We start from the raw sequence: 26,987 nt of genomic DNA, 5'->3' as shown, positions 1-26,987 counted from the left end.
GTGTAAACTTCCATGTGCATCAGCTAGGCTAAGTGCATACCCCAAAGAACACACGTCAAGCTTTTCCATCCCACCATGCCATGATGGGACCATTTATTTTGCAAAAAAAAAAAAAGCATTTCAAGGAATATTTGGTACTTATATAAAAATTTAATCAGTACAGCTTTCATTTCATATGAGTTTGCAGAGTTGGGAAGCTGTCTCTGTGCAATTAATGAGTCCTGGTTTCCAAGTTTCCCAAGTGGAGGAGTGTCCAGAGTCCTCTCTTCAGGAATATCTGAAATTGTCTGGGTGACCTAACTTGACTTTGGCACTGGAAATGAAAGCTCGTTTCCAAGATGAAGGGACACTTTACCTATAGGGTTAATCATTTCCAGCCTTAACAACTAACAAAATATTGGATTTATGTAGTGCTTGTCCTGTATCTCCCTGGCCCAGGTTTGCTGAGAAGGTCATGTTGAAAAGAAAAGCTAGAGATCTGGCGGTCTGATTTTTCTTCATGTCAGTCATGTCAGTTTTAATGTCTTAATGTCAGTCGTCTTATTTGTGAGGCAAGCTTCACTTACTTCAGGCTCTTCTCCATCTTTGCCATAATGATGGCAGAACAGGTTCTGTGTTTAAACACGCACTGGTTCCCTCTGTAGCCTCTCTCTTTCTGTTCCTTTACAGTGTTCAGCATTTCATCCTGCTGGGCCTTTTTTAGAGTTTGAACAATGCATCCAATGATCTAAGGTAAATTTTTAACATATCACCAGCAAAGCTTATGCCTGTTGCAGAGGGCAGGCCAGGCAAACAGCAAGCCGTACCCCCATGTCAGTTGGCCCCATATATTGTCCTATGTATTTTAATCAATCAGAGAAGCAGCAAGTAGGATTGTTGGGGGGGGGGGGGGGGGGGGGGCGGAGTATTCCTGTTTCTCCGTGGCAGCAGAGAGATGATACTGGCTACAATATGCATCTGTAGTATCAACATTAAAATATGGGACCAAACGCAGAGAAGTGCCTTTCCAAAGTGTCAAGGGCTGAAAAAGCCTAACAGTTGAGAGTCTTAAGGAGCTCAGCCTTCCTTAGGGTATTAAAAAAAAAAAAAAAAGTTGAAAGATGATTTCGTATAATCTGAGTATTTCCATAGGGACAAAAGCTCTGCAGGCTCTTTAGTCTAGCAGGGAAGAGCATGATTAGCTGAATATAAACAAACTTGTGATCAAAATTTCTTTAAAGCGAGGGCAATTCTAAGGCAGAATGAAGTCATGAGGGAGGTGACAGATTCCCTCTCTCTAAGGCTTTCATCTTAGGCCTGACGCCTTTCAGAAAGACTTGCTTTAGTCAAACCCGAGTTATGGTCCTAAGAGTAATTTGATTCACATTCTGTGAGTATGGTATACAGGAAATCGGATTAGATGACCCTGCGGCCTTCAGTCTGAATGTGGATATGCGGAGTGGATCACTTCTTGCATTTGCTGAGTGTCTTCATCTTGAAGACTTTACCTATTTATGCTACAAAGCTATCTGGCTTTGCAATTAATGTCCGTATTAGCTTTTTTTTTTTGGGGGGGGAAGGAGGAACATGGGGAGAAATGATAGAGATCTGCATTTAAAATACTACATAGAGCTGTGCTAAACTGCACGCTTTATACTTGGCACACACAAAAACAATCTAGTAGCAGCAAAGTGAGGCTGTACAACTTGGATTGCTGCAGGCCATGTAAGTAAAACCCGATAAGACTTTTTTTTTTTATTGGGCATGCTTAAAACAACCTTGTAATCCCTTATAGGTCTTGTCTCGTTTAAGCAAGTTCAAAGCTATTGACTTTAATTGAGTTACTCTTGCTTTACAATAATGTAAATGAGAAGAGAACTTCCCTTCCTCATGGCCCTGGTTTATATTACAGCAAAATAGCCAAGTAGACTTCATTTAGACTTTTGAAACAGAAAATCTCTGGTAAAATTCATTCTTCATTTTAAGTTTATGTAATAACTCCAAGGCACATCTTGTTACTGTATGTTTTCAAAGTAATTAAGGGAGCACTTGTAGGAAATTGGTTTATTAACCAGTGTTTGGTATCCTTTTTGAAAAGACGCATGGTTGAAATTGTTCACGTATAAATCCTATATAATAGAAGCAGCACTTTTTAAAATTAGACTTTGCTTTAGTACATTTTAGTCTATCTAATTCGGACATATTCATATCACACAGGGCCTAAACTAAAATAGACCAAAGGGGGTCCCGGCCTGGGTTTCCCTCATCTGAGAAACTCTCTTTGGTCCCTACCAATTCAGAAATGAATTTTAGTTGCCAAAATGTGTGCACTATGACTTGCTACAGTATCAGCAAAAATATTAATGCCCTGTGGAATTTTGGATTAAAAGGGCAGCTTACAACAGCCACCCTTACCATGTAACACAGCAGCTGTGTCCCTTCATTTTAAGTTGCCAATTATTCCCCATGTAATAGCCCTAAAAAGTACTTCAGAAAATTGCCCCCGAGGTTCCCTTTCATGCTCTAGTTGAGCAGTTTGAAGCAGGCAAGCACAGCTCAGCACATCTCCAGGGTGTTCTGAAGCCGAGCCATGTTATAATAAAGATTGACACTTTCAAACAGTGCAAGGAAGTTAATGCCCAACTCCTATTGCATTTCAATTGAAGTTGGATATCAACTTCTCTTTGTGCTCCTATGGAAATTCTAGCCTAATTAAAGATACGGGAGAGTTCATGTAGGAGGAGGATCTTTGAACAGTCAATGAGGAGTAAAGGGAGGTGATTCTTAAACCTTCTAAATGATTTATCCCACAATCTTCAGAAAAGTTGTGTTCAGAATAATGTTTCATATACAACTTAGCCAGGGGAGAGGAAGAAACTGGACCTGTAATAGGAAGATAACTTAAGTTTTAACTGTAGAGGAATTATGCATTCCCCATAATGAATTTGGACTGTGTAATACCCTTTTGTTTAGTCTGAACACAGCTTAGTTTTTTGTTGGCTTCTTGATTCTTTGGCTACAGGAAAGGGAGAATAGTAAAACAAATACACGATCCTTTTGCAATTCCATTAGAGTAATCCTCTTTTATTCAAGCCATGTTCCACCGTTACAGCTTTTAACTTTAGAATAGACAACTGCAAAGAACAACAAAAGGAGAGTAAGAAGTGGAAGCAGAGTAAGAACAATTCTGAATTTTACCTCAGCTTGTTAAACTCGTACCGCTTTCCACCACTCCCCCAGGCACCTTGGTGGACATCATGAATGCTGCCATAGGCGTTGACTGGCAGGGTCAGTCCTGTCATTTCTTTAGCTTTGTTCTCATCCATCCTTCGTTTAGCGACGGCACCAAGGAAGGTATACATCCTTGCAAAATATTTTCAAGTCATAGAAACTTACAACTTTAAGTCCTGTAGACATCCTGACCACAAACATATGGTGTGTGTTAGGAGGGGAAGCTGTACTAATTTTTTTTTTCTACTCTTGCTTCTGCTAGCAGCTTCTTGTCCATCAGTGTTCTTTCATCCTGGAATAGCTCCCTCTGGTTTATAGTCTCTGTTTGCAGTCCTGAGTTAGGTGATGTTAGGCTGGTCTTACTCCCCTTTCCCCCTCCTGCCTCAGCTGATACTGTTGCAACGTAAAGTTTGCATTACAAAATAATAGGTTTTCTAAAGGTCTTCAAACAGGTAGTCATCTGGTGGGTACTTCAGAGATCGCAACCTTCCTTTCTCTCAAAGCAGCATTTTGTATTAGGATTTTCTGTCACTGCAACAGTACTGTGGGTCCATGCAGCCTGTGCAGTGGGATGCAGTGGGGCTGCAAGTGTTCAGGGGGTAAAGGATCAGCTTTGGTAGGAATGGACTTCAGTTTACTCAGTAAAATTTAGTGGGGCGTATTACACTTTGACAGCACAGTTCTATGGAGGCTAATGTGATTGCACACTGTATATGGTTCAGTATGTGAGTAATGTCTGACACTTGCTGCTCTTGTATACTTCACCCTATATACCTCCCCTTCTTCCCTGCTCCTTCCCACTGAGTTAACTCCTGCTTTCTTGCAAGGGGCCTCAAGGGTTGGAAAGCATTACAGACTGCATGCAAAGTGCCATAATCAAGCTGTCTATTTGATATTTTGACATATTCTTCTCTCTGTGCTCCAGAATTCAGTGCAGCTGCAAAAAGTGCATGCCCATGTTTTTTCATAGCCTCTTTGCTTTCTGCCTGTACCCCAGTTACACCAGGTGATATGAAGGTGTTCTGTGGAAGTGTGTCTGAACTGGAAAATAGTATTGTTAAAGGTAACAGTACTTTAACCCACATATCTTCAAGCATAAGCCACCTAAGTATTCTCCTCCTATGAGGGAGCTGATAGCACATTATACAGGAGGAGGAACAAAAGCCTACTTAGAGAAGACTATGTACTTGATGCCAACAAATAGTAAGAAAGCTGAGAGAGCAGGTTCCCTGTTCTAGGCTGTTAATGACAGACCATGCTTCTCTTCATTGTTGGACTGTGGATGGGCTTATGCTGCATAATGGAGCTAAACTTGCTGGCTCATGTACGGAAGCGATCCAGCAATAGCAGGTTAGATTTGGAAAATCAGCTTGCACAGAGGTCTCTGCTTCCCCAGCACTCATTCTTTAGGATTGATTGTTTTGCCATAGAATGCTAAAAAGGAACAATTAGGAAGAAAAGTAAGTACAGCTGTAATGTAGTTAACACGAGAAGACTGAGAAGGCTGTCTGCATTTTGGTAATGTCTGTCTCTACTAGGTCTTACAAAGCTGCTACAGCACTGGATTGAGACTGGAATTCAGTGGATTTTTGTGACTGGTGTTAGAGCAAGAGATGATGTTTTGCTGGGAGTTGAGAATGTGCAGGACAGCTTTGTTCTCTCTTGATTTTTCTGATTCCTTTATGGTCTGAATGAGTAGAGGCAGCCCAACAAATGAAGTTTGCATCTCAGGGCTGATTTATTTCTCTTGCAACAGCAATGGAGAGTTAATAGAGGGAAATTCCCCTGGAATACTCCTGCAAAGTCTGTGCTTGCAGGACAATTAGAGCCCCCAGATTTATTTCAGCTGACCCGGCAGGTATGGTTGTTGTTATGGCACATCATCAAAGCTAGGTGGCTTAGCAGTGCTGTGAAGTTGCATCAATTCGTGTTTCATGGATGGTGCAGAAGTGTCTTGCATGGGCAGGTGTCAAAGTCAAGACAGTTAGATACGGTGTTGTAACCTCAGCCTTCTTTAGTGTATCATGTAATTTCATGAGCCAGGGAGATATGGCTGCACTGAGATGATGTGGATCCTTCCTGTGCTGGGATTCTGGATGATCATCAGAAAGGGCAGGCAACCAACTCAGGAACTGCAGTCCCGCTAAACCAGCCAACAGGAAGTGGTAAAAACTCAGAAATGGCTATATCTTCCTTCTTCCTACAATCACAGCAGCTAAACTAACTCTCTTTAGCTCCATTAGCATGCTGCAGTTTTCAGCATGAGCTCTCAGCATGTTTGTAATGGCAAAAATTGATGTATCATCACCTCATGAGTCAATGTATTTGTATTAGCCTGTGGATTTCCCTGATTTTCTTTATGGAAGTGCTGAAGAGAGCTATATTGCCTCTCTTGGTAACTCATAAGAGCTCCTCCTTGGTGTGCCTCTGAAAAAGAGGCACTTCTAAGTCCTGCTTCTGAGCGTCTCTTCAGCAGGTAGAGAGAAGCTTGTGTTCCTGTTGCCTTTCTGCTGTTGGTTCGAAGATGCTCTGCTATTTTCTCCATTTCTGCCACTCCAGTTGTGGGCCTTCAGGAAACAAAGGGCGGGCCAAGGTGTGGACAAGGGGAATCTCACATGCAAAAGCTCAGGTTTTATTCCTCTATCTCAGCAAAAGCAGAATATTGTTCCTTGTAATACAGAAATTTCCTGTGGCTGCTGGAAACATGCTAGTCTTCAAATGATAGCCAGCTCATTTCCAAAAGGGAGAGAGGCCAATGACTGTGTTCATAAATGTCGTAGAAACAAGCTACAGGATGTGTTTTTATTCTCTCCTGTCATCCTGATCTTCACATACAGTTTCAAGGCTCTGAAAAATCTGGGCACTCCCTTAGCTTCCTGGGGAGATTTTTGCAATTTTTGCTTGTCCATAGGTGGCTCCAGGGGCTTGCCTTGTATTTTGGCTCCCAAAACTAAGCCAAACTTATTCCCAACCTCTTCTTCCTCCCCCCCAGTGTTTATCCTACTGTACATTGACCAGACACTGTGACTGAATGCCAGGCTGCCTTCTCAGCTAAGAATTAAATAATGAAGGAGATAGTTTCAAGTAAAACCTTGGGAAAAATGTGCAGTTTATCTGCCTCTCCTTACTGTATGTGTTTACTTGTTTCGAGGATCCAGATGTCTCTGGATAGGGGCTACCTTTCTAAATCATATCCTCATTTGTAAAAGCTATCAGAGAAGGTTAATGGGATCTCTGTTCTCCACCTAAGCTCCAGTGCTTGCTTTCTGCAAGTGTAGACTCCCCTTCACTAGTGATTTAAATTACCATGGTGGTAGTGTGGGGTTTTTATTTTTCAGGCTCTGTAGCTGCATTTTAGAGGCAAAACTGGTCATACCGGAAGGTCAAAAGAATTTTCTCCCTTCTAGTTCCCAACAAAGAAATTTTCAGTGACCATTTAAAAATATATCCTACCAGTTTCTGAAACAAGGTTGGTGACAGTCTTAAAGTGCATTTTATAAGGTACCTGGGTTCATATTTCCCCATCAGCTAGAATGCCCCAAACTCACACCAGAATCTGGCTGCCTGCAGCATGCAACTGTCCCTCTCTCACTGCTGGGGAAGGAATTAGGCAGCAGCTGGAAGTGTGTCCTGGAATAAGTCAGAGCAACCAGTGCCAGTGTAGTGTGTCTGACTACCTATCCACTAATTTCCATGCACTGAAATGCTTTTTTCCTGGGAGGAGAAAGGATCAAGTCTCAGCCTCATTTCAGCATCATTTCAGCTTTCTCTGTTGGCACACTCATTACATGGAGAAAAGGCGGACTAGCTTAGTGCAATTTTTAAAGAATTCTTCTTTAGAAAGAGTTTCTTCCCTAGTTCTTTGTATCACTGAGGAATAGCCCCTTTCCCACTGCTGCTGCAGAGCACCAGACACCACTTAAATGGTATGACATAACAGTGCCTGTTCAGTGATGGCTTGATGTTGAATGGCAGCATTCTCTATTCGTGCATCTTCAGCTGTTGCTTTTCCTCCTGCTCCTCTTCTCCTCCTCTCTGATATTGTTTGTTGTTGTCCACAGAAAGAAAATGTGAGCCAAATAACGTCAAACTTGTAATATCACAATGAGTAAGAAATGAAGCAAACTGAAGTTGCCAGTTTCGTAGTATTGCTTTAATGGATTTGTGGTGCTTCTCTGCTGTGGAATTCTTGTGTATAAATCAACCATGTGAAAAGCATTAAATATGCTGAAAATACAGCACAGGAGTTCAGATCATATAAATAGATACAGCAAGAATGTTGCATCTTGCCAAGGACATTTTCAAATAATGAATATGTCTTGCATTAAATGAATTTGTTCCCTTTCTGAAGTCTAGATGTTGCTATCACAGAAACTACCATGACAGCTGACACTCACGGCTCTCTTGCTGGTAACTTGAATGGGAGCCCAAGGGTCAAAAGGACCCTTGCCCTCTAAAGGGGATCCTTCTGGGATTAGGCAGAGTTTCAGCAACTGGTGTGAGGAGAAACAGAGCTACTGAAGGTATCAGTCTCCAGGAATCTCTTGGCACCGCTTGTTAATGCTAAAGGACATTTTTAGAAAAAGTTCATCTCTCTCAAAAGAGCCCAGCTAAAAGGAGGAGATTGTAAGACCTGCGTATTTTGCCTGCTTTAAATATGGCATAGTGCATGTCTGACTCGGTGAGCAGCTCTGGCTCCTCAGCGTGTGCTTGACAGTGTTGGTGAGAGCACCCACTTGTTGGGGGCCTGTGCTTCCTCTGCTCCAGGTTCTCTGAGCCAGACCCCAGCCACACGCTGGAGGAGCGAGTGGTACACTGGTACTTCAGCCAGCTGGACAACAACAGCAGCAATGACATCAACAAGCGGGAGCTGAAGCCTTTCAAGCGTTATGTGAAGAAGAAAGCCAAGCCCAAGAAATGTGCCCGACGTTTCACTGACTACTGTGACCTCAACAAGGACAAGTCAATCTCGCTTCAGGAGCTGAAGGGGTGCTTGGGAGTCAGCAAGGAAGGAGGTGAGTGCCTTTCCTTCCCCATTGCACGAGAATAAAAGACTTGACACAGAGTTACAGCAAACGCAGGAATCGTTTTCTCCCAGGTGATTCAAAAGTGCCACAGTTTGTGTGAGAAAATGAGTGGGATTAATACCCTGCCATGCAAATGTGGTTTATTATTTGTGTTGTCTCTGTCTTATCCCTTATCACAGTATATATCACAGTGCTAAGCGCTGTACAGAAACAGGGCAAAAAGATGAGCCTTGCCCAGGACCCTGCTTGTACTATGGAAGTCCTTGGAAACTGTAGTTCAGATCAGGTCCCTTCTGAGTAGTACACTGCTAACAATATTCTGTTGTCTCAGCCATGTAGGTTGGATGATGTATGAGCCAGCACAGACCCAGTCCTTTTCCAGAGACCCTGTTGACTAACAGAAATAGTATTTATTTTCATTGCTAAATCTAGCATGCAAGGAAAGTGGATGACGCAGAGAGCGCAACGCAGAGAGAAAGTGCAGGGCTGTGCTGTTGCCCTTTTTCAGAGTTAAATTGCACTTAAAGATTGGGGGAGAAATAGGGCATGTGAATAACATATTTTCCTTTCTGTGTAGTGCCTGAGCAACCAATGCACTCTCCTTCCTTTTCTTCCTCTTTCATCTTCACCTCATGTTCTGTTGGGACCTGGACCAAATTGACTTTTTTGGAAATTTTATGAATTGAAACCCAAATTCAATAATTATCAGTCATTCTTGACTGTGGGCAGACTCGCTTGGCAGGAGAAAGCAAACGGGGATTCCAGGGGACTAATTTCCTGTGCAGGTGTTTTGGCTGCGCGGACAGCTCTTGTTACAACCATCGTGCCAGTTGGGAAGGGTGGGTAGCTTTCTTTCCCCAGGCTTAACCTTTACTTAGTTCTTCCCTCAGGTTTAGCACGAGTGGGAAGAGAGTCGGTGCATTTGGGTGTTGGGAAGTTGCCTTTTGTAGGTGCTTTGCAAACATCTTAGTTATCATAATAAGCCTGTTGCATTACTCATCAGCTGTGAGAAGTATTCAGCTTCCCTAGCTCAGTGGAAGGTTTTTTCTTAGTCATCGGTACCTTACTGAGGAATGACATACCAAAATAGCAACCCTGTTCCTTAATTTTATTACCTTCCCAATAAGATGAATATGCTAAGTGAGTTTTATTGCTATTTGGCCTGGAATAAGACTCTCTGGAATCTGCTGCCTTGGCCAACCGACTGTTCAAAATTGAGTTTATGGAAGGGGCGGGGGGGGAAAGGAGAGAAGGAAGAAAATGTGAATCTTTGAGCCCGTGTGAAGGGGACAGAAAGCAGTGAGACATTGTTGTGAGTACCTGATTGCCCGACTATTTGCTGAGAACACATCCTTGACCTTTCATGGTTTCTTCCGTTGTATGAGGACAGGATTGTCTGCAAAAAGGGGCTCTGACCTTGTTTTATCATACAGCTCTACATACCTACTAAAGGCCTGATAAGGCCTTGAGGATCAAAGATAAATGGGTAAGTTATGTGGAAGGAGGACCAAGGGGGGGCTAAAGGATGGTGAGGGCTAAAAAGCAGTAGAGGGGGCAGTGCACTAACATGTAGGAAAGAACTGAGGGAGAGTACTCTAGAGGTGCAGTAAGCAAGTTTGTGATGGATCTTTTTTAAGTCGTCATGAATTTGTGAGGTGGTAGTGACACGTGTGCTCTGCTTTCTATTCACAAGAGCTTCTGAATTAAGAAATAACTGGTAGCTTACCCCTTCTCCAACTTTCCCTTATCCTGATCGTGGGTGCATGCAATCAGTCAACTAGTCCATGTATTTGCTCTGTTTCTTTCTCCGTACCATGGCCTCCAAACATCTGCAGGGGCTGAGGTCACTGTGGGTCCAAGCCAGGGTTCCCAAGAGCTAGTTGGGAACCTTTTTGATGATGTACTTTCAGTTGTAAACTGGCAATCAGATGAAACCAAAACTTTTCATGGAAGTGTTTCTGTTTCAACAAAAGCTTTGCTGGAAAGGTTTTTCTGGTCTGGATTGGATGAGGAAGGGTTGGAGGGAGGCAAGGAAAGTCATCATTTCCCCTTGATGTACTTCATTACAAATGAACTTGCCTCAGATGTTCCAAATCCTGGTTGGGTATCCAGCAGCATAAGGAATAAAATGACATGGGTCATCATTCCAGGTGAGTGTACCTCTTGCTAGGCAAACTGAACACTTGTAATGATTTTGAAAATAAAACTTAATACAAATTTTGTAGGGTTTGGGATGCTGAGGAAAACAAATGTTAAGGCTTCTGCATTTTTGTCAGTGTTTTGCTTTGGTTTTTTTTTTTTTGTGGTCAGTTCCATCCAAACATGGAAATAATGTTGCTTGAAGGAAGCACGGGGCATAGATAAATCAGCACTGTTATATGCCTCTTGGGCACTAGATATTCTAAATAAATAAGTGGGAGGATTCAGCTGGGATATTCATAAGAACAAACCTGAATCTGAGCTCTTTCCAGCTTAGGATCAAGTCTGTCCAAGATGCATAGTTCTGTCTGTCTTCCCCTCCTCAGCAGGTTCTTGATGCCTGTGGTAACCTAATATGTGGGTGCTGCCAGCCAGTCATTCTTCAGTGAGGAAAATAGCCGTCCAATCCATCAGCAACCTTTCTGCTTTTCCATCCTTATGATGACCCAGAAAGCTGCTGGGAAATCTGCTAGGTCTGGTGGCCACTTTGCACCACTTTTGCCCCTCTGCTTAAACCAGATGTGTTTCTATCAGGGGCAACTCAGATGGAAAAATACCATTCCTGGATCTCAGAATGGAGTAGCCACAAAAAGCCAGCCTTTGAGGGCTTGCAGAAGCCTGCAAATGGTTTCTTAAACTGAGGCAGAACAGGCAGAGAGGGCTTGTAGCTCAGAGTACGCCAGAAACAGTCTTTGCCATCATTTGATCTAGGATTGTCTGTTTGAGGAATTGTGGAAGGAAAACAGACTGATTTTTACAGCCTGTTAAAAGTTAGCATTCATCAGTGCAGTCTGCGCAGCCTGAGTTAAGGGGGGAATCATCTGTGATCAAAGAACAAATTTAGCTCCATGCTTTAGTCAAAAGGCAGGGTCCTTGAGGGGAGATAGACACACACTGTAAAGCTTTGCTGGAAAGTTACTGGACCTGAGATTAATAGGAGTCCTGTGATCTTGGAGAGGAGGACTGTAGATCTGAGCAAGGCTTATGCTCGTTGTGCTGGCTGCAAAATTCTGGAGTTGAGTTTTATCTCTATATTCTTTACCTCTATATCCAAGATAAAGTCAGCATTTTGTGCATGCCCAAAGAGGAGCGAAGGAATTAAGCAGTGAAGTAATGTCCCTCCGCCAGCTGACGGGAAGTTTCCTTCTGCCAGTTCAGATCCTGTGATTGCTTTGCCATCCAAGAGCTTGTCAGATGGTAGGTGTTGGGCATGCTTCACAGGCCATGAGGACTTCTGGGGTGGAACCCAGCCACTGTCTGTGCCAACAGCCAGCTACCAAGACCACAGTCCAGAAACAGGATCAAAATGTCTTAATTAAAAAGGGTGTGTGTGTGTGTGTGTGTGTAATTAAACAGCATGTCACTTTCTACTGGAGCTGAGCAAATACTACAGAAAGGAAGAAAAATAATGGACAATCTAAACAGCAGATTTAATTCAGTGATGTTTGGGACCCCTCTTGTTGGTATCTGCAGAAGTAACTGATTCTCTGCATGCTTGGGAGGCTTCTGGGAATGAGGATGCTCTATATCACTGCTGTGCAAGCAGCTGTGTGGGAGCAGGTAGCAAGGAGCAGTCACCTGGGAAAGGCCTCCAGACCAATGATGGTAGAAAGCTGACAACAGTCTGAGAGGCTATGAGAAAACTGTAACCAGGTAATGACCGAGTTAATAAAAAGGAAATTCAGAGTACATCTAATTACAATTAGATTAGAATGTAAACGAGCTCCACTGGTTCAGTGCTTGTTTTTGTTTGCCTTGTTCAGATATCCCCCTTTAGATCTCAGTAGAGATGCTGTAGTTTGTCGCCTTTGATCTTGAGGAAAGTTACTGATGGTTAGTATGAATCAGGACATCAGTATTGTGTTGAGGACCCAAGATAAGGCTTGTGGTAGCGTGTCCCTCCCCCATCAAAGGTGAGAGCTTTGCTCAGTAAGTCCGAGGAATCGTTTCTACCTATAAAAAGTTGCCGGGGTTTCCTTGGGGCTTTTCCTTTTGAAAGTCACCTGGCCTAATCCAGTGTGGCTAGAATTGTTACCCAAAATAGTGTACTTGTGAGGCTGAGCAATACTCTGCATTGTAAAGCTTACTGAATGATGGGATGTTACCCTGTAATACCCAAGGGCTTCCCAGGTATATGTTAGTAACCCGCTGTCACCATCTGCCATATTCCTTCCTCTCTTTCATGTCAACTTCATGCTCGGTGCAGTGTTGTTTTGGTGGGGTTTTGTCTTCTGTAGGTACACGTGGCTGGCCTGTATTTACATTGAAGGCAGCTGGCTGAAGGCAATACTCTCTGCCTTTGGAGTGACAGGTGATGAGCTTCAGGGTAGTTTCTCAGCACGGATGTGTGGGGCCAGACCCATGGAAAGCACAGAGCCCTACCAGGCTGCTGGACAGGTTTGCCCAGCCCAGCCTGGAGCATCCCTCCCATTTCAGGGATGCTCCCTGCCTTTTGTATCACTTTACCTGGAGCTCCTCGCCTCTTTCCGAAGACAAATAGGCCTCATTCGCAGCAATGCACAGTGGTCTTAGCTGCATCGGGTGCAAAAGGTGGTTTTTTTCGGATGCCTTCTCCCTTACCCAGGCAGCCGGCCGGGGCCGGGCCGTGCGCGGCCCAGCAGCGCCCTCCAGGGGCCCGGCCCCGGGAGCGGCCGGGCCTCCGCGGCTCCAGCCGGCCGGAGGATGCCGCGGCTCGTAAAGGCCCTGGGTTTTTACTGCCAGGCCCCCGGGAGAGTCCCAATTAGCTCTGGAGGAATCTACCTCTTGGCAACAGCCCTCTGCTTTTTATACACAGAAATAAGTGAACAACAACGGTTCCTCTGATCTCACCAGGGCAGATGGCTGATACGAGGCCGGCGTTTGGGGGCCTTGAAATAACTTACCATGTCTATACAGTTTCTCTTACTAAGGATCTCTGCAACCAACAGGTTGTGCTTTGCAACCCATTTCAAACTCAGCCACTGCCACCTTTCTTTCCCTCTCTCTTTTCTTTCCCAGTGGTTCCGCTTCTGTCTTGCAGCCTAGCCTACCATCCCCCGGGGGTTCCCCAGTCTCACCCCTGCTCTCTGAACTTCTGCTTATCTTGCTCTTGCACAGAGCTAAGTTTGCTTTAGCTGTGAGTGTGCAAAGTACTTAATGTGCAAAGCAAGCTGTGCAATCAGGTCAGATGCACGCACAAATCAAAGATGTCTTAGGCTGGGCCGGAGTGGAGGGTGGCAGCAGGCTTACTGCTTCTGGCTGGGAGCAGGAGTTCCCGTTTCCAGCTATAATCCCTCATCTGAAATCAGACCAAGCAGCTAGCAGGAAATGTAACATGCTTTTGAGAACTCCTGTAATCCCTGAGCTGTTTGTACCCAGCACATGGTAGGAACAGATTTATTGTTGAGGTGAGAGCCCTTGTCATGAGCTCCACGAGTAGGGTGCGTGTGCCTCATGATGCAGTCACAGCTCTGCAGTCTGTCCCTGCCCTTCTGCCAGGTATGAGTTCAGGTCTTTGATTTTAGGCACCTGTTTGATTGTTTGGTCCAAGCTAAAGATTTAGTAAACTTGGGCTATCTGCATTGCTTACATCTTCACTGTTCTCGCTGCCCTCTATAACGTGATGTTATTTTGCTTGCTCTTAGCAAAAACAGTTTTGGGAAACTTCATGACACTACTTGCATCCTTCCTTTCTTCTTCCTCCTTCCACAGTTTAGTTTAACCTTGTAATTGTTGCTTCTTGACCTCTGGATTTCATGATGTTCAGATACTACAGCACCAGGTATTTAACCTCTCTCATCTCAAGCACATTAGTCTGATTCTTGCATGTGAATCTTAAGGAGTGCTGGCAGGACTTGCTGTGTGCATGCTCAGGAGCTCCTTTGAACCTGCCCTCCGGCAGCAGACAGTGGGGAGACTCCTTTGTCATGCCACGGCATTTATTGCCTTTAATATGGTTCTTGGATTTTACAGGTAGCCTGAGCAGTTTCCCCAATGGAAAAAGGCAAGACCTTAACCCTTTCAGTGAGTATCTTGTCAAAATGTTTCCTTTTTTTCTGTGATAACCACGTGTCCCAAAATTCATTCTCCCCTGCTCTCCTATGTTCACAAATATCAATATAGAAACAGCTGGAAACCGAAGTTGTTCATAGGAGGTGTGAATATAATAACATGCAGCTCAGCTGCATCATCTCGAAGTCCAGCACTGTGTCTTCAGCTGGGGCAGACAGTACGTTGCTAAGGAATTAGAATAGGATACAGCAGCTATGGGATGAACACTCTCATGGTTTCATTGGGTGCTCCTCATTTTGGATTGTGAGAAACAGTGAGCAGTTCTCCCCTGCCTATCTTTCTCCTGCCACTTGTTCTATAGCCCTCCAATATATGTCTGGTTAGACTCCTTTCTGTGTTGAAAAGATATAGGCTATGTATTTGCTTAGTGACAGAAGTCTTCCCATACCTCTTGCTATTCTCCTTACCTTTCTGGGTACCTTCTCTGGTCCTGATGAGATGGGCTGAACAGAGAACTGAAGATAAAGATCAGCTAAGCCTTATACATTTATGTAGTGATGATTCCTGGTGTGTCCTCAGTTCTGATCATGTATTTGATTTTTGTCTGCTGCTAAAAGCTGAGTGGAGGCATTCAAAAAATTGTGTACTGTGACTTCAACCTCCTTCCTAGTCACTCAGAGTGCTTAGTGTAGGACAGGTCATCCCTGCTCCCCACTCATGCACTGCGTTGCATGTATAGACATTGAAGTCAGTCTGCTGTTTTTATGAGCTGGTCATTGAGCACTGTGAGCGCCTTTTGCAGAGCTGTGCAGTCAATTTCAAATATGACTATCTGGAATAATTTTGCATTTGACAATATTCACCCCCCGTGGCAGGGCATGTCGACTAGCACCAATTGCAGTGAGGCCTGTCTAATAACCTTTCTCCTTTCTGAAAACCAAATCCATACCTCTGCCTTCTCTTCACTATGTTTTCACCTGTAATTAATCCACAGAGCTCTCTCTCTGATCTTGTAAGAGCTTTGATTCTTTAAGAACCTTTGATGAGGGGCTTAACAAAAGCTTTCTGAAGAAATGAGTGCAGGGGTGTGCGTGCCCATCTGGCTCACTAAGCAGCAGCCTTGCATCATCCACTGGAACACTAATAGCCCAGCAGGGTCCTGGGACCCCCAGCTCCAAGTACACTGTATCCTTGCCGCCGATTCAGTAACTTGGTAGGCTTCAGAGCGCCTGGTGCAGGCAAGCTCTCTAAGAACCACTGAGCAGGGAGACTGCTGCATTGTGCTGTTGCAGAGGTGGGGAGAGGTGGCTTGCCCTCGCCCTGCATGCCTGCCTCCTTGGAGGCCTGCTTGCCTGCTAGGCAAAGGAGACAGCTGGCTGCGGCTCACAGGGGAGATGGTGGCAGGGCAGCCTGGCAGCAGCGGGCTTCCACATCAGCCGTGGCAGGTGGAAGAGCAGAGGGAGAGATGCTGGACCAGTTGTTTGCCCAGACTGCATGCCCATTTCCAAGGAGGGGGATGGAGAGGAAAGGTAGTGGTTTATGTTTAAAAATACGTCGGTCCCTAGGGCTCCATGTGACTCATTCAATGCTTTTTTCAGCAAGGCTGTCTCATTAGCTCCTGATTGTTTTCAGCCTCACAGCTTACTCTGGGATCTCAGCCTTCTGGGGCCGTGCCTGCAGCAGAGGCTGTACTGTATCTTTATCAGTCAGGTGCTCTTTTGGTTTTAATTTGCCTTTTTTCCTCATTTTCTCTGCTTCTGTTTTGTTTTTTTTCATCCTTTCCCACCCCACCCTTTCAGTAGGTCGCCTGGTGTAGCAGCAGAAGACAGGAAGGGAAGGCAGGAGCCGACCCAAAGGAAAGAAAGATCTAGCAACAGATGGACAGACACCTTGCTGCTTGTGAGCAAGCATGCAGCATCAGCAACATCCAACGTAGCAGAAGTGGCACCCAGAACGTTTGCACTTTTTAATAATTGGTTTGGGTTTGTTCTTAATTGCTTTTCAATGCCATTATCTAATACTTTGGAGAGTGGGAGGAAGCAGGATTGTGACTTTTTAAAATTGGAACAGCTACTGATGACGTAAAATTGAGTTCACTGTGACTCAAAGAAAGAGAATTTTATATACTGTATATAAATATATATGTAAATTGTACAGTTGTCTTGTACAGGGGTTGGAGTCACTGTTCTGTTCCTCCGTTTGCTTTTGAAGGTTGTTAGGGTTAGAGGGACACTTTACATTTAATGGATTACAGTAATGCATTCATTTCTGCCACCAAACCATCATTCAGTTGCAAACCTTAACACCCCCGTGCAAAAAGGAGCAAGTATATCAGCATGACCTGTGCTTGCAGATGTGCACACAGTGCCCCAGATACCAAATGCTTCTTGGGAGCAGCTGAACCCCTTCTTTTCTTACTGTAAAGCCCTGTGCAACTCACAGGCAATTGGGCTTTTGAGGGAGCACAGATTTCACCTAAGTATTGCTGCACTGCAAAGCTGCTTAAAGTAAGGATAGAAAAGGGTTGTATTAAGGACACACAAAAGTAATTTCTGCACCTGTTGCAAGTTGGGCAGAAATGAATTGCAAATGCATTACTATCCAGGCTCAGAAGACGTGCTTAGCAAAGATGTGCCATGCCTCAGAAATCTAACGCTGTAGGAAGGATGTGGGAGCAGTAGGCCTAGTAGAGTTGGCGGAGTCAAGTCTTGCATCTTCCTCTCTGACAAAGTGTTCATCTATATGCTGTACAACAATAAAAATACTGAGAAGCCTGCTAAAAGCAGCATTAGCCTGCCTGTTGCTTTGCTGAAGAGCAAAGAACATACTTGTCAGTGCAGAAAGACACAGCCATGCTGCTGGTCCCCAAGAGTCTGCTTTACTCATGTTTCAACACTACAGCTTGGGCCATGCTTGCTGGTGAAGGTCTGTCTGCAATGACTATTCTTGTCTTTGGTGGTTGTGAATCTCAAGCTCCTCTCCTGCACAGGGGTGTGCCTGCCTAGCTTAGAGTATCCACTTCACCCGATTCGCTGTTATTAGTACCTCCTGTGCTATCGCACTCCAGTGTCACATTACAGTAACAGTGAAGACTTGGATTGAGGAGCCTGGTCTCTTGGAGGCCACAGGGGCTGTTTCAACTACCAGCAGTTTTTCCAGGCTTGTTTCTTAATCTCAGATATAACTGTAAAGTCAGCGGTAGGGCAGGGACACCCGTATCAGCAATCCTAGGTTCGGGCAGAGTGTGATGGGACACACAGTGTTTTCCTTTGTGCATTTCCAACCACTGGCAGCACTTGCCTGTTCATAGGAAATGTTCTGAGCAGCCTCCCACTTCAGACCTCGTGATCCTTGTGCCACGCGTCTCTGGACCAAGAACCTGTAGTCAGAGATGATGACATGCCACGCTAATATGACATCACACCAACAATTGCTTGTAACAGCATTGCGTTACTGTAGAGACTGGGCTTGTCCCTTGAGGCTTTGTTGCTTTGGTAAAAGATGTTGCAACACAGCACCTGTGTTGCCATCTGACATGACTCTGTGGCATGTCATCATGATGATAGCATGAGATAAACACATCACAGCAGGAGTGTCCTGATGCAGTAAGTTAGTGCCTTGTTGACAAAATGGAAAGTTTAAAAAAAGAAAAAACAAACCAAAAAATCTTTCTATAAATAACTGTTTAAGACTAGTGATAACTCTTCCTCTGGGAAGTAGATTGGAGCTAAGTAAAGCATTTGGCATCATTGAAAACACCTCTGGTAATCTCTGAAGTATACATCACACCACCATAATATAAAGAAGTCTCTTTAGCAAGAGCAGATCCTGCCTGGTGGATCTTCATGGTTTCTCACATACAATGTATGTGCTTTTCTGGCCTGCAAGCTCCCGTCTTCTTGATTGCATCTTCTCTTTTTAAATGTCCAGGGCACATCTTTTGTGTGTTGAAATGATTTGGTTTAGTGTATAGTTAGAAATGTCCCGGTCACTCATTAATCCTATTGTAGGACTAAAGAATTAATCCAGCTGTATAAAAGAAACCCTCTCCTTTTTTAATATGCTAGTTTTAGCAATTAAAAGCTCTGGCTGCTGGGTTGGTGTTTGGTTGTGGGTTTGTTGGGGTTTTTTTAATGTATAGTTGCATCCAGCAAAAGCAGCCACTTGGATGCCTATAGTTCTGTCGGCCAGCCACTGGGGCCGGGCAATGCCTCACAAGGTTGCGGGGGGAGTGCAGAGCTGCTAAAAGTCACTGCCTCTTTTCTTCTGGAAATGTCAGTAAACCAGCCAGCCAATGCTCCTGCCTGTCACATAAATCCTTCTGCAGACGTCGTTTTTCTCATCCTTGTGTCCTTCCCCTCCAAAAGCCCTGCATTCACATGTAGTTCGCAATTAAAATTGGGTCAGTTCTTCAAGGAAGCCAAACAAGGCGTAGCTGTTGAGGTTAGCTTTGGTATTGGTGTGCGTATTCATGTTGCTACGCTAGAGCTGACTTTATGGATGGATTGGGGTCCAAGCATTATAGTGCTTTCCCCTTTACTTTCACGAGACAAGTCCAAGTCCCCGCATCCTGACTTGCTGGGTTTGCACGGGCCTCTGACCAGCTTCTGGCAACACTTGTACATTGGCATGCAAGACCCAATCAGCATGATTGTGTAACATCTGGATAGAGGTTGGGTTACTTGTTCTGGGTTTGTGTGTTGGAAGATCATGCAGACGGTGCTGGTCTTGATTCATATAACCCATCCTATGAGTTGTCCAAACAGTCTGTACTCATCAGAAGAGAGCAGTGCCTCAGCTCCCCTCTTCCCTTGTTGCTTTTATTGCCGGATAACTGGCCAGTCCACCTGGCTGCCAGGCCAAACATGTCCTTATCTCGTGGTGGTAAGCATTCTTTGGCTCTGCCTTGCATCAGTAGCATCCTACTGAAGCTGGGGCATGGGGAGTGTCAGCGTTGTGCCTGGAAGCAGACCCTGGGCATGTCTCTCCTCATCCTTCAAGTCCTCCTGGGCCTCTCCAGCTCTACTTTGAATGACAGCTGAAAACAGCTGGGACAGAGAAGAGAACCAGGGCTCCACAATGCAAGTCATCTGCTCTTCCTGCCAGAAGCAAAAATCTTTCCTTTTTTGCTGATCCTCCAAAGGCATAGGTGTGTTGGAGGGAACTGCATTACGGTGGGATTTATCCGTATGAAGGCACCGCTTTCCATGGCCTGAGTTTATACTGAACTTACCCTGCCCCAGCACATTTCTGCCTATGGCATTGTTTGTTAGACTGAAAGGCATCTGTTTGATTTTGGGTTTGTAATAAAATAGATAACTTTTGCTCCAGTGTCTTGTGGTGGTTTCTTATTGAATCTTTATTTCCAGAACTTACCTCTTTCACATACTGTTCTGTTACCTACGCAGTGCCATAGGAGAGGGAAGGGGACTTTCCTGCTCCCAGAGTCATGTGTCTGTCTTTGGTTGGGATCTGAGGTCCTTGGATGTTTCTCTCCTGTGTGTAAGCCTCCAGGTTAAATTGAAACATGCCCCAGAGTGCTTCTCTGAGGTTTGATGACAGCTGACCTAATCTGCCCAGGCTGCTTCAAAAGGCTGTGAAGCTTCAGCAGGAGAGTAGGGGTAACCACAGAAGGTGGGACCCACAGCCAAGTGGGATCTAATAGCACAGTCTCCCAAAACCAGGGACAGAAGACAGGCACTGCACCTCACATCTCCTCATCCCCACTCGCCTTGGGAGCCTTCGTACTTCACTTTTGCAGGTCAGGCCTCACTACATGGGAGCCTGAAATACTATTTTCTAGGTGTTGTCCAAAACCTTTTAATCCTCAGAGGTGACAAGCAGCAAGTTATGCTGGGAAGCTGCTGCTATTGTAAGACGTGCTATTTCCTAGGCTACAGGGAGGTGCTATTCATCAGAGGCTGCAGCACCAGGTCCATGACAGAGGAGGCCACACACTGTTCCCATCAAGCAGATATGGCCAGTTTTCTCATCACTGTCTATGTCATTTCACTTGATCACATGTAAATCTCTTGCAATTAATAAGGAGCCAACTCATTTATTGCACATCGAAAGGGAGGCAATTGCAGTCCCAAAGGGAGGTTTTCTGCTTTTGTAGTCACAGGCTGGCTTGTTTGTAGATGGGCAGGGAGGGGGTCTGCTAAGACTGTTGTCTTTAAATGCAAGTTCAATGATGAAGGGAGAAAATGCAGGGATGAATGACAGCCAATGTGGATTTGTCAAGAATAAAATGGCAAAGTGAGCTAATTTCCTTGTACTACCAAGGTAACAAGTTTTGGGCTAAGGGAGAAGCAGTGGTTGTCATCTCTGGAGTTCTGCAAGACTTAATTAAAAATAGGAAAAGAATATTTTAAAAAAAGAAAGCAATTCTTTGGCCATGCTTCCTGTTTCTGGGGTCAACATAAGGTACTCTGAGAGGCCTTCACCCTTCCCTGGTGGTGCAATCATTCTGTAAGCAAGTCTAAAAGAACTACAAAGAGCTTGCTTCTGCCTCTGCTTCCAATAGTGATATTGCCAGAAGACTTTTCCTCCTCCCCCGCCTCTTTCCCCCTTATCTTTGACATAACTAACAAAATCCACATGCGGAATGCCGACCTTCTGACTTCTCGGCAGCCAGCCCTTGCAAGCCATTTCAGGCAAAATAACTTGGCAGCCCTCCAAAAGCTGATACTAAATTAGACAGCGGGATCTGCAGAAGTGGTGCTCCTTCGTTTGGAAAACACCTTGAAAACAAAGTGGATTAAAAAACCACCACCTCAGGAAGTAGGAGTATAACAGCAAGTATTTTCTATGGAGTGTTTGCCGGAAAACCTGAGGCTGGCTGCTTTGGGAAGCAATGATGCTGTCTGCCATTCTGTATCCAAGGGCCTGCTTACTGATTTCAGTGGCTGGTTTTGTTTTTCAAAGGTGCCTCGCCTGTGCACACCAGGAGGGGTCTAGCTTTCATTCAGGAAACACCACCAGCTCTGTGCTACATGTTGCAGCACAAACCTATATCCCCACCTCCCGCAAAAGCACGAAAGAACATTTATTCCACATTATGTTGTTCTTGCAGCACATTGGGACTGGGCTGAGGTCTTCGGGCTCTCAGCCCAGGCAGAGGAGCCACGGCCAGTCGGCATCCCCTTGAGGACAAGGCACTGGCGGTGGGTGGCTCTCTGCTCGCTGCCTGAGCCAGACCTGCACTGTGCTGCAGGCAGAGGGGTGCATGCTGGGTGTTGAGGGAGGCAGGAGTTTGTGGCTCCCGGAGGTTGAGGCTGCCTCCTCTCTGGCAGGAATAGCAGGCCCAGCTCTCCTGCATGCAATTCACAACTAGGTGGCCCTAGTTTGGAGCTCAGAGTAGCTCCTCAATGCAAGCTCTGGGAGTCTGCAGTGCAGATGAATTAACTCACCTTACTAAAATAGACAAATTCAGTCCCAGTACAAAACATCCTTAATTAATTGCTTTTTGGTATGTGAACGAAGGACTCAGAACTGTGTGTGACCTTCGTCCTCAGTTTGGTGAAATGAGTTCTTCTGTCGCATCTCAGTGCTGTGCTTCAAGCAATAAAAACTGCGGCGTTTGAATGTCCATTATACAGCACAGCCCTGGCTTTACATAGCACAAAGTACCATTACTATCTCCCTCAGTCATGATTTTGGCTGGGATCACTCAAGTGATCCCTGCTGACTTCACCGTGTCAGAAAAGAGTTGACACAGCATTTGGCTGAAGAGATGGAGCTATTTCTGAAGTGGCTTGGATGTTCTTGCTATGAGCTGGCAGGTTGTAACAGGCAAAGCTATATGAAGGTGGCTGAAGTTGGATCTGTTCACCTACAGCCCTACGTGAACATGAATTTTTGCATCTCTTGAGCTGTTATGATTGTTTCAATTGTTCAGATGTTTGCTGCAAGCTTTTTCTCCTTGAAATGCAGTTGAATACCAGACCTTTGTAAAATGAGTTAATCTAAAGTACTTAGACTCCAAAAAATAAAATATCAAATATCAATGAATTCAGAAAACTGGTGGGCGGAGCCTGTGAAGAGATGCCCTAAAGGATAAAACAGATCTGAGAACTGATAGAAGAGCTGGGGTCAAAGTCCCAATAACAAACTATCCTGCTGCAAGGGAAATGAAGTAGAGACCAATAAAGGGGATCAAGAGCTCTTCGACATCCTGAAGCATGAAAAGTAGGAAACGTGAGATTGGTGTTGGAGCGTTGTAGGCGACATGTGAGATTCCAGGGGACTTAAGGATGACATGGCAACATCACCTAACTAGAGATGAAGAAAAACCTAGGGAATTATAGACCTGACGTCCTAATATCTCTCTCTGAAAACTTGCAAGAGCGAGCTACTGACCAGTTATTCTCTAATCCCCTAGATAGATTTATAAAAATGTAAAAAAAAAATGGCTGGAATGGTTTTGTTGACGTTTTGCTGAGGACAAATCGTATCAAACTAATTTGATTCCGTTCTTTGACAGGATAACTGGCCTCATGGCTAGGGGAGTCAGCACTAGATGTGATATGTCTTGACTTTGGTAAGGCTTCTGGCACTGTCCCAGAACTCGTAAGCAAGCTGAGGAAATGCAACCTATTTAGACTCACAATACATTGAGCTCAGTGTCAAAGTCAGAGAGCTTTCTGGGGAAATCTTTCCAGTGGCTGTCCAGGGTCCAGGTCTATTGAGGATTTTCATCAGCAGCTTTAGGAAATTGCTTTACTATAAAATTTCCTGGTGATATCCAACTGGGAGGGGCTGTGAGTACCTATGAAGGGTAGGAGCAGAATGCTTGATAAATTGCAGAAATAGTCCAAGTCAACAGGATGAGTTTCAGCAGAGAAGCATGCAATGACCTGCCATGAGGCAGCCGGCGTGAATGCGCAAACGCAAAGCAAGACCCAGCAGGCAGCAATCCAGCAGAAACGACCGCTCAGAAGCTGGAAGAGGAGAAAGCAGAGAACCTGAAGTGCTTTACCACATACAAAATGCTCTTATGACAAGGGTAGTAATCAGTTGTTTTCCATGCCTTTGTGAATAAAACAAGAAGGAAAAAAAAATAGCAGGGCCAAAAAACCCCCACATTTGGGTTTGCTGTTATTTTTCTGCTACTGAAGAAGAGGAGGCAATCAAATCTCTTTTGATAGCTTTTTTAAGAGCATATTGGACAACCATGGTGTTGATAGAGACATGGAGGCGCTCTGTACAGTGTGCCTTAGTGCCAAGGAGGTGCCCAGGAGACCTTCTGAGAGCACTGTTGAAGCTTTTGTGTTGAGATTTTTTTTTTCCCTACATCTTTTCCATGCACCCAAGTTGTACGCAAATAATTCTCACAAAATGGGACCACTGTTTCTGTAATGCAAGCTTATTTTCTGAGACAAGAGAGACATCTTCCTGGGAAGGTATTTATAACTTCATACCTTGCACCCTCCCCCCCCAAAAAAAAAATCTTGCTTGGATGGTTTATTTCTTTAATTCAGCTAGATTTCATACCAGTTTCAAAGTACTTCCAAGACCTGTGTTATTTTTTATTGCATTCTTCAAACTGGGCCAATTTCTGAGTGCATGCCCAGCAATGAGTAGTAGGTAGGTCACGATTTTTCCTTTAGCCACAGCTCCCACTCAGCTGGTCACGTACATGGCAATAGCAGCGGTACTGTCTGGGACATTGGTGAACGCTCACATTTAGGTGCAGTAGGAACATGTGATGAGCTCATCAACCTCACATCATGCCTGCAGGCTCCATGTCTAAGCTCAAATAACCGCCTGAGGCCAGGTGTGGGGAAGGGCCTGGTTTCCCAGTTCAACGTGGAGAGGGGCTGAGGGTTTCTGCTGCTGGCAGCAGGAGCAAGCGTGAGCGACCCCCCCGGCTGCCTGTGGGGATGCACCGTGGGCCTGGGGGTGCTGGACTCTCTCCCCCACTGCATGCTGCCAGGCAAAGCACAGACCCCCTGGGCAAAGGGAAGGCAGACGTGTATGCGTGTGGGGCGGGTAAAGCTACTCATGGTGTTAATTATCCAGATATTTTAAATAGCTCATTTAAATACTGGGTGGTCCTTAATTCCTCCCCCCTGTGGAGGCAAGTTGGGAGCCCTGTCTTCTCTGCTGGGCGCTAAGCAGCACTGGCACACATACCTCCATTGTTAACAAGCTGGCTGCCCTGGCACACATACACAGATGGCAACGGTCATTAAAAACATTTTTTTTCCCATATAATACTCCAAAGGTTATTGTTGGTGACAAGTGCTTTTCAGCTTGTGGCCAGGGCTGCCCAGGGCTCAGCAACTGCTGTTCCCATTCGTGCAGGCTGGCTCCTACACCAAGGTCAGGGCTGCGACCACTCCCTGGCAGAATTAATCCAAAAAACCTTCTGTCTGTTTTTTTCCCCAGAAAAAAAAGCAATTCCAGGTGAATGATATGAGGAATGACCTGCCACCAGCTAACACCAAAGTGTGACTGAGGATGGGTTGAAATTTCCTGGCTTTGAATGGTGGCATGTTCAAGCATGACCAGATCTCCTGGATACCCTTCTGTTACTATCTATATCTATCCTATTGTGCTATCAAGAACTGGATGATGGTCATTCCTCAAAGGTCTCATTACCAACCCTTTATCTCAACAGTGTCCAGGTACAACAGTACTGGGTGTCCTCCAAAATGCTTTCCCAAAGCAAAGTGCTATGCTGGTGGAGACATGCAGGTAGGCATCATCCCACCGCAGCAGTGAGCCAGGGTGGTTGATGCCTGAGGTGGCACACGCAGCTGATGGGGGCTTCTCCTTGCAGATGGTGCTGTGGGGTGAGGTCATGTTGCTGCTTTGGGATGGAGGGTGGTGGTAAGGTCCTCCCATACCAGGGACAAGTGGCTTACAAACCAGTCCAGCAGCCCCAGCTGTGGAATCGGGGGAAATGTGCATCACAGAATATTTTTGTGTTTAATTTGTGCTTGTCCAGAAAAGCCTTGATTGAACCAACACAGCAATTGCCAAAAAGGTGACAAAGCCCATTCTGAGCGCTGCAATTGCCTCCTCCCTGGCTTAAAACCTTTGCTCACTGGCTCTAACAAACACTTCATTCTCACTGTACCATACTGCAGCCAATTCCTGATGGCTCCATGCTCCTGTCACTCACCCCAGTTCGCTCCAGGACGGCGCCCTTCGGTCCTGGACTTAAGCGTCAGAACGTGTGGGGACTGGGGTGCTTCTGTGCAGCAGTGGCAGTGAGCCAGCCCCAAAGGGTCACAACCCCCCGCCACCAGCCCCAGCCCCTTCACTGAAGTCAAAGTTCATGGAGGGCATGAGCCAGCCAACAGGGCAAGGGGTGGGAAGTGACCCCACAGGCCTGCAGGGAGATGGGAGCGGGCAGGACCCAGTGGGGCAATGGCCTTTTTGTGGCCAGGCTGGTGGGCTTTGTCGAGCTCTGGCCATGCCGGGGGAGCGATGTGCAGCACAGCCTTCCCGCGGCCTCTCCACAGCGCTGGGGGTCCTCCCACCCTGGCTCCCACCAGAATTATGGGCTGCGCCAGCTGCCCCTTTGCTGCAGAAAGGCGTGTGGGGATGGTTCTGTCACAAGGCCCACTGTAAAGGGGATTTTTGGCGTCAGGGGCCCAAATAGAAGTGGAAAAAGGCAGTCAGTGGTGGTGCTGGGTGAGGAGGCAGCATGGTACTGGCCGAACCCAGGGCACGATTCCCGGTCAGCTTGAGGGGGGATGAGTGAGTGATGCCTCTTTGCAAAACTGATTTTTACCTAAAGGCTGATTTTTTGACTGGCATCCATGCAGTGCAGCATCACCTGGATGGCAAAACCTGTGGGGTGCTGCGAGTGCCCCCCATGGCAGCAGAGTGGGAAGGCAGCTAGAGGTACCGCTGGCCCCGCACCATGTGTGGCCCTTAGACTACGCCCCCATGCCATGGCAGTCCCCAGGGACAAAGCAGCTCCTTTGATCACCTCTGCTTTTCCCTCCTGATGTCAGGGCAATCCTCAACCACAGCAGCGATGGGGCCTTGGCGAGGAGTGGGGACGGAGGGGAGAGGGAGGCTGAAAGGTAAACGTGTGCCGCCCAGAGCACGAGGGCTGCTGAGAGAGGCCAACGGCTGTTATTGCAGGCTGCCATGGGAAGCTGATGCGAGAAACAAAAGGGAAGAAGCAGCGACAAAAAACACACCAGCAAAATCTCCTCTCCGTCAGCCAGCCAGGAGCAAGTGCTGCGGGGTCCTCCCACAGCAGTACCGAACTGGAGGACTGGAGTGGAGGGGGGAGCAAACCAGCCAGAGCCAGTGCGACCAAGTCCAGGCACCTGCCCAAAGGAAACCAGGAGCAAGCAGATAGCTAAACCCAAAGTAAAACATAAAAGCCTCAGCAAAAAACCCTAAAAATCCCGAAAGGCACCAAACGCTTTTTTTTTTAGCTTGCATATTTTTTAATGATGTAAAAAATAAAAATAAAAGAAAGAAACGCTCCACAGATGTTGTTGGCCTGGCGCAGATCGCCCTCGTGCATGGAGGGCGCCAAGGCCCCCATGCAGTTGGCACTCATGGCAGCCAGTCCTCCCCTCGCCCCGA

The 26,987-nt window shown here is 45.7% G+C and overlaps 1 protein-coding gene across 3 annotated transcripts in view; it reads left to right on the top strand.

Moving 5' to 3' along the window:
- SMOC1 (SPARC related modular calcium binding 1) overlaps nt 1-19,750 on the top strand; it is a 142,704-nt gene extending 122,954 nt beyond the window's left edge. For 2 of the 3 annotated variants that reach the window (XM_076344787.1, XM_076344789.1), the window contains 3 exons: nt 7,978-8,225; nt 14,388-14,438; nt 16,226-19,750. In XM_076344787.1, the coding sequence (XP_076200902.1) occupies nt 7,978-8,225; nt 14,388-14,438; nt 16,226-16,242 (316 nt within the window). In that variant the 3' untranslated portion in view covers nt 16,243-19,750. The remainder of the gene's footprint in view (nt 1-7,977; nt 8,226-14,387; nt 14,439-16,225) is intronic. The other variant, XM_076344788.1, reaches the window with a different exon arrangement.
- The last annotated feature ends 7,237 nt before the right edge of the window (nt 19,751-26,987 follow it).

Source organism: Aptenodytes patagonicus, chromosome 7 (assembly GCF_965638725.1).
Source record: "Aptenodytes patagonicus chromosome 7, bAptPat1.pri.cur, whole genome shotgun sequence".
Lineage (NCBI taxonomy): Eukaryota > Metazoa > Chordata > Aves > Sphenisciformes > Spheniscidae > Aptenodytes > Aptenodytes patagonicus.
The sequence above is the reverse complement of the archived record's forward strand: the minus strand, read 5'-3'. Positions and strand labels throughout refer to the sequence as shown.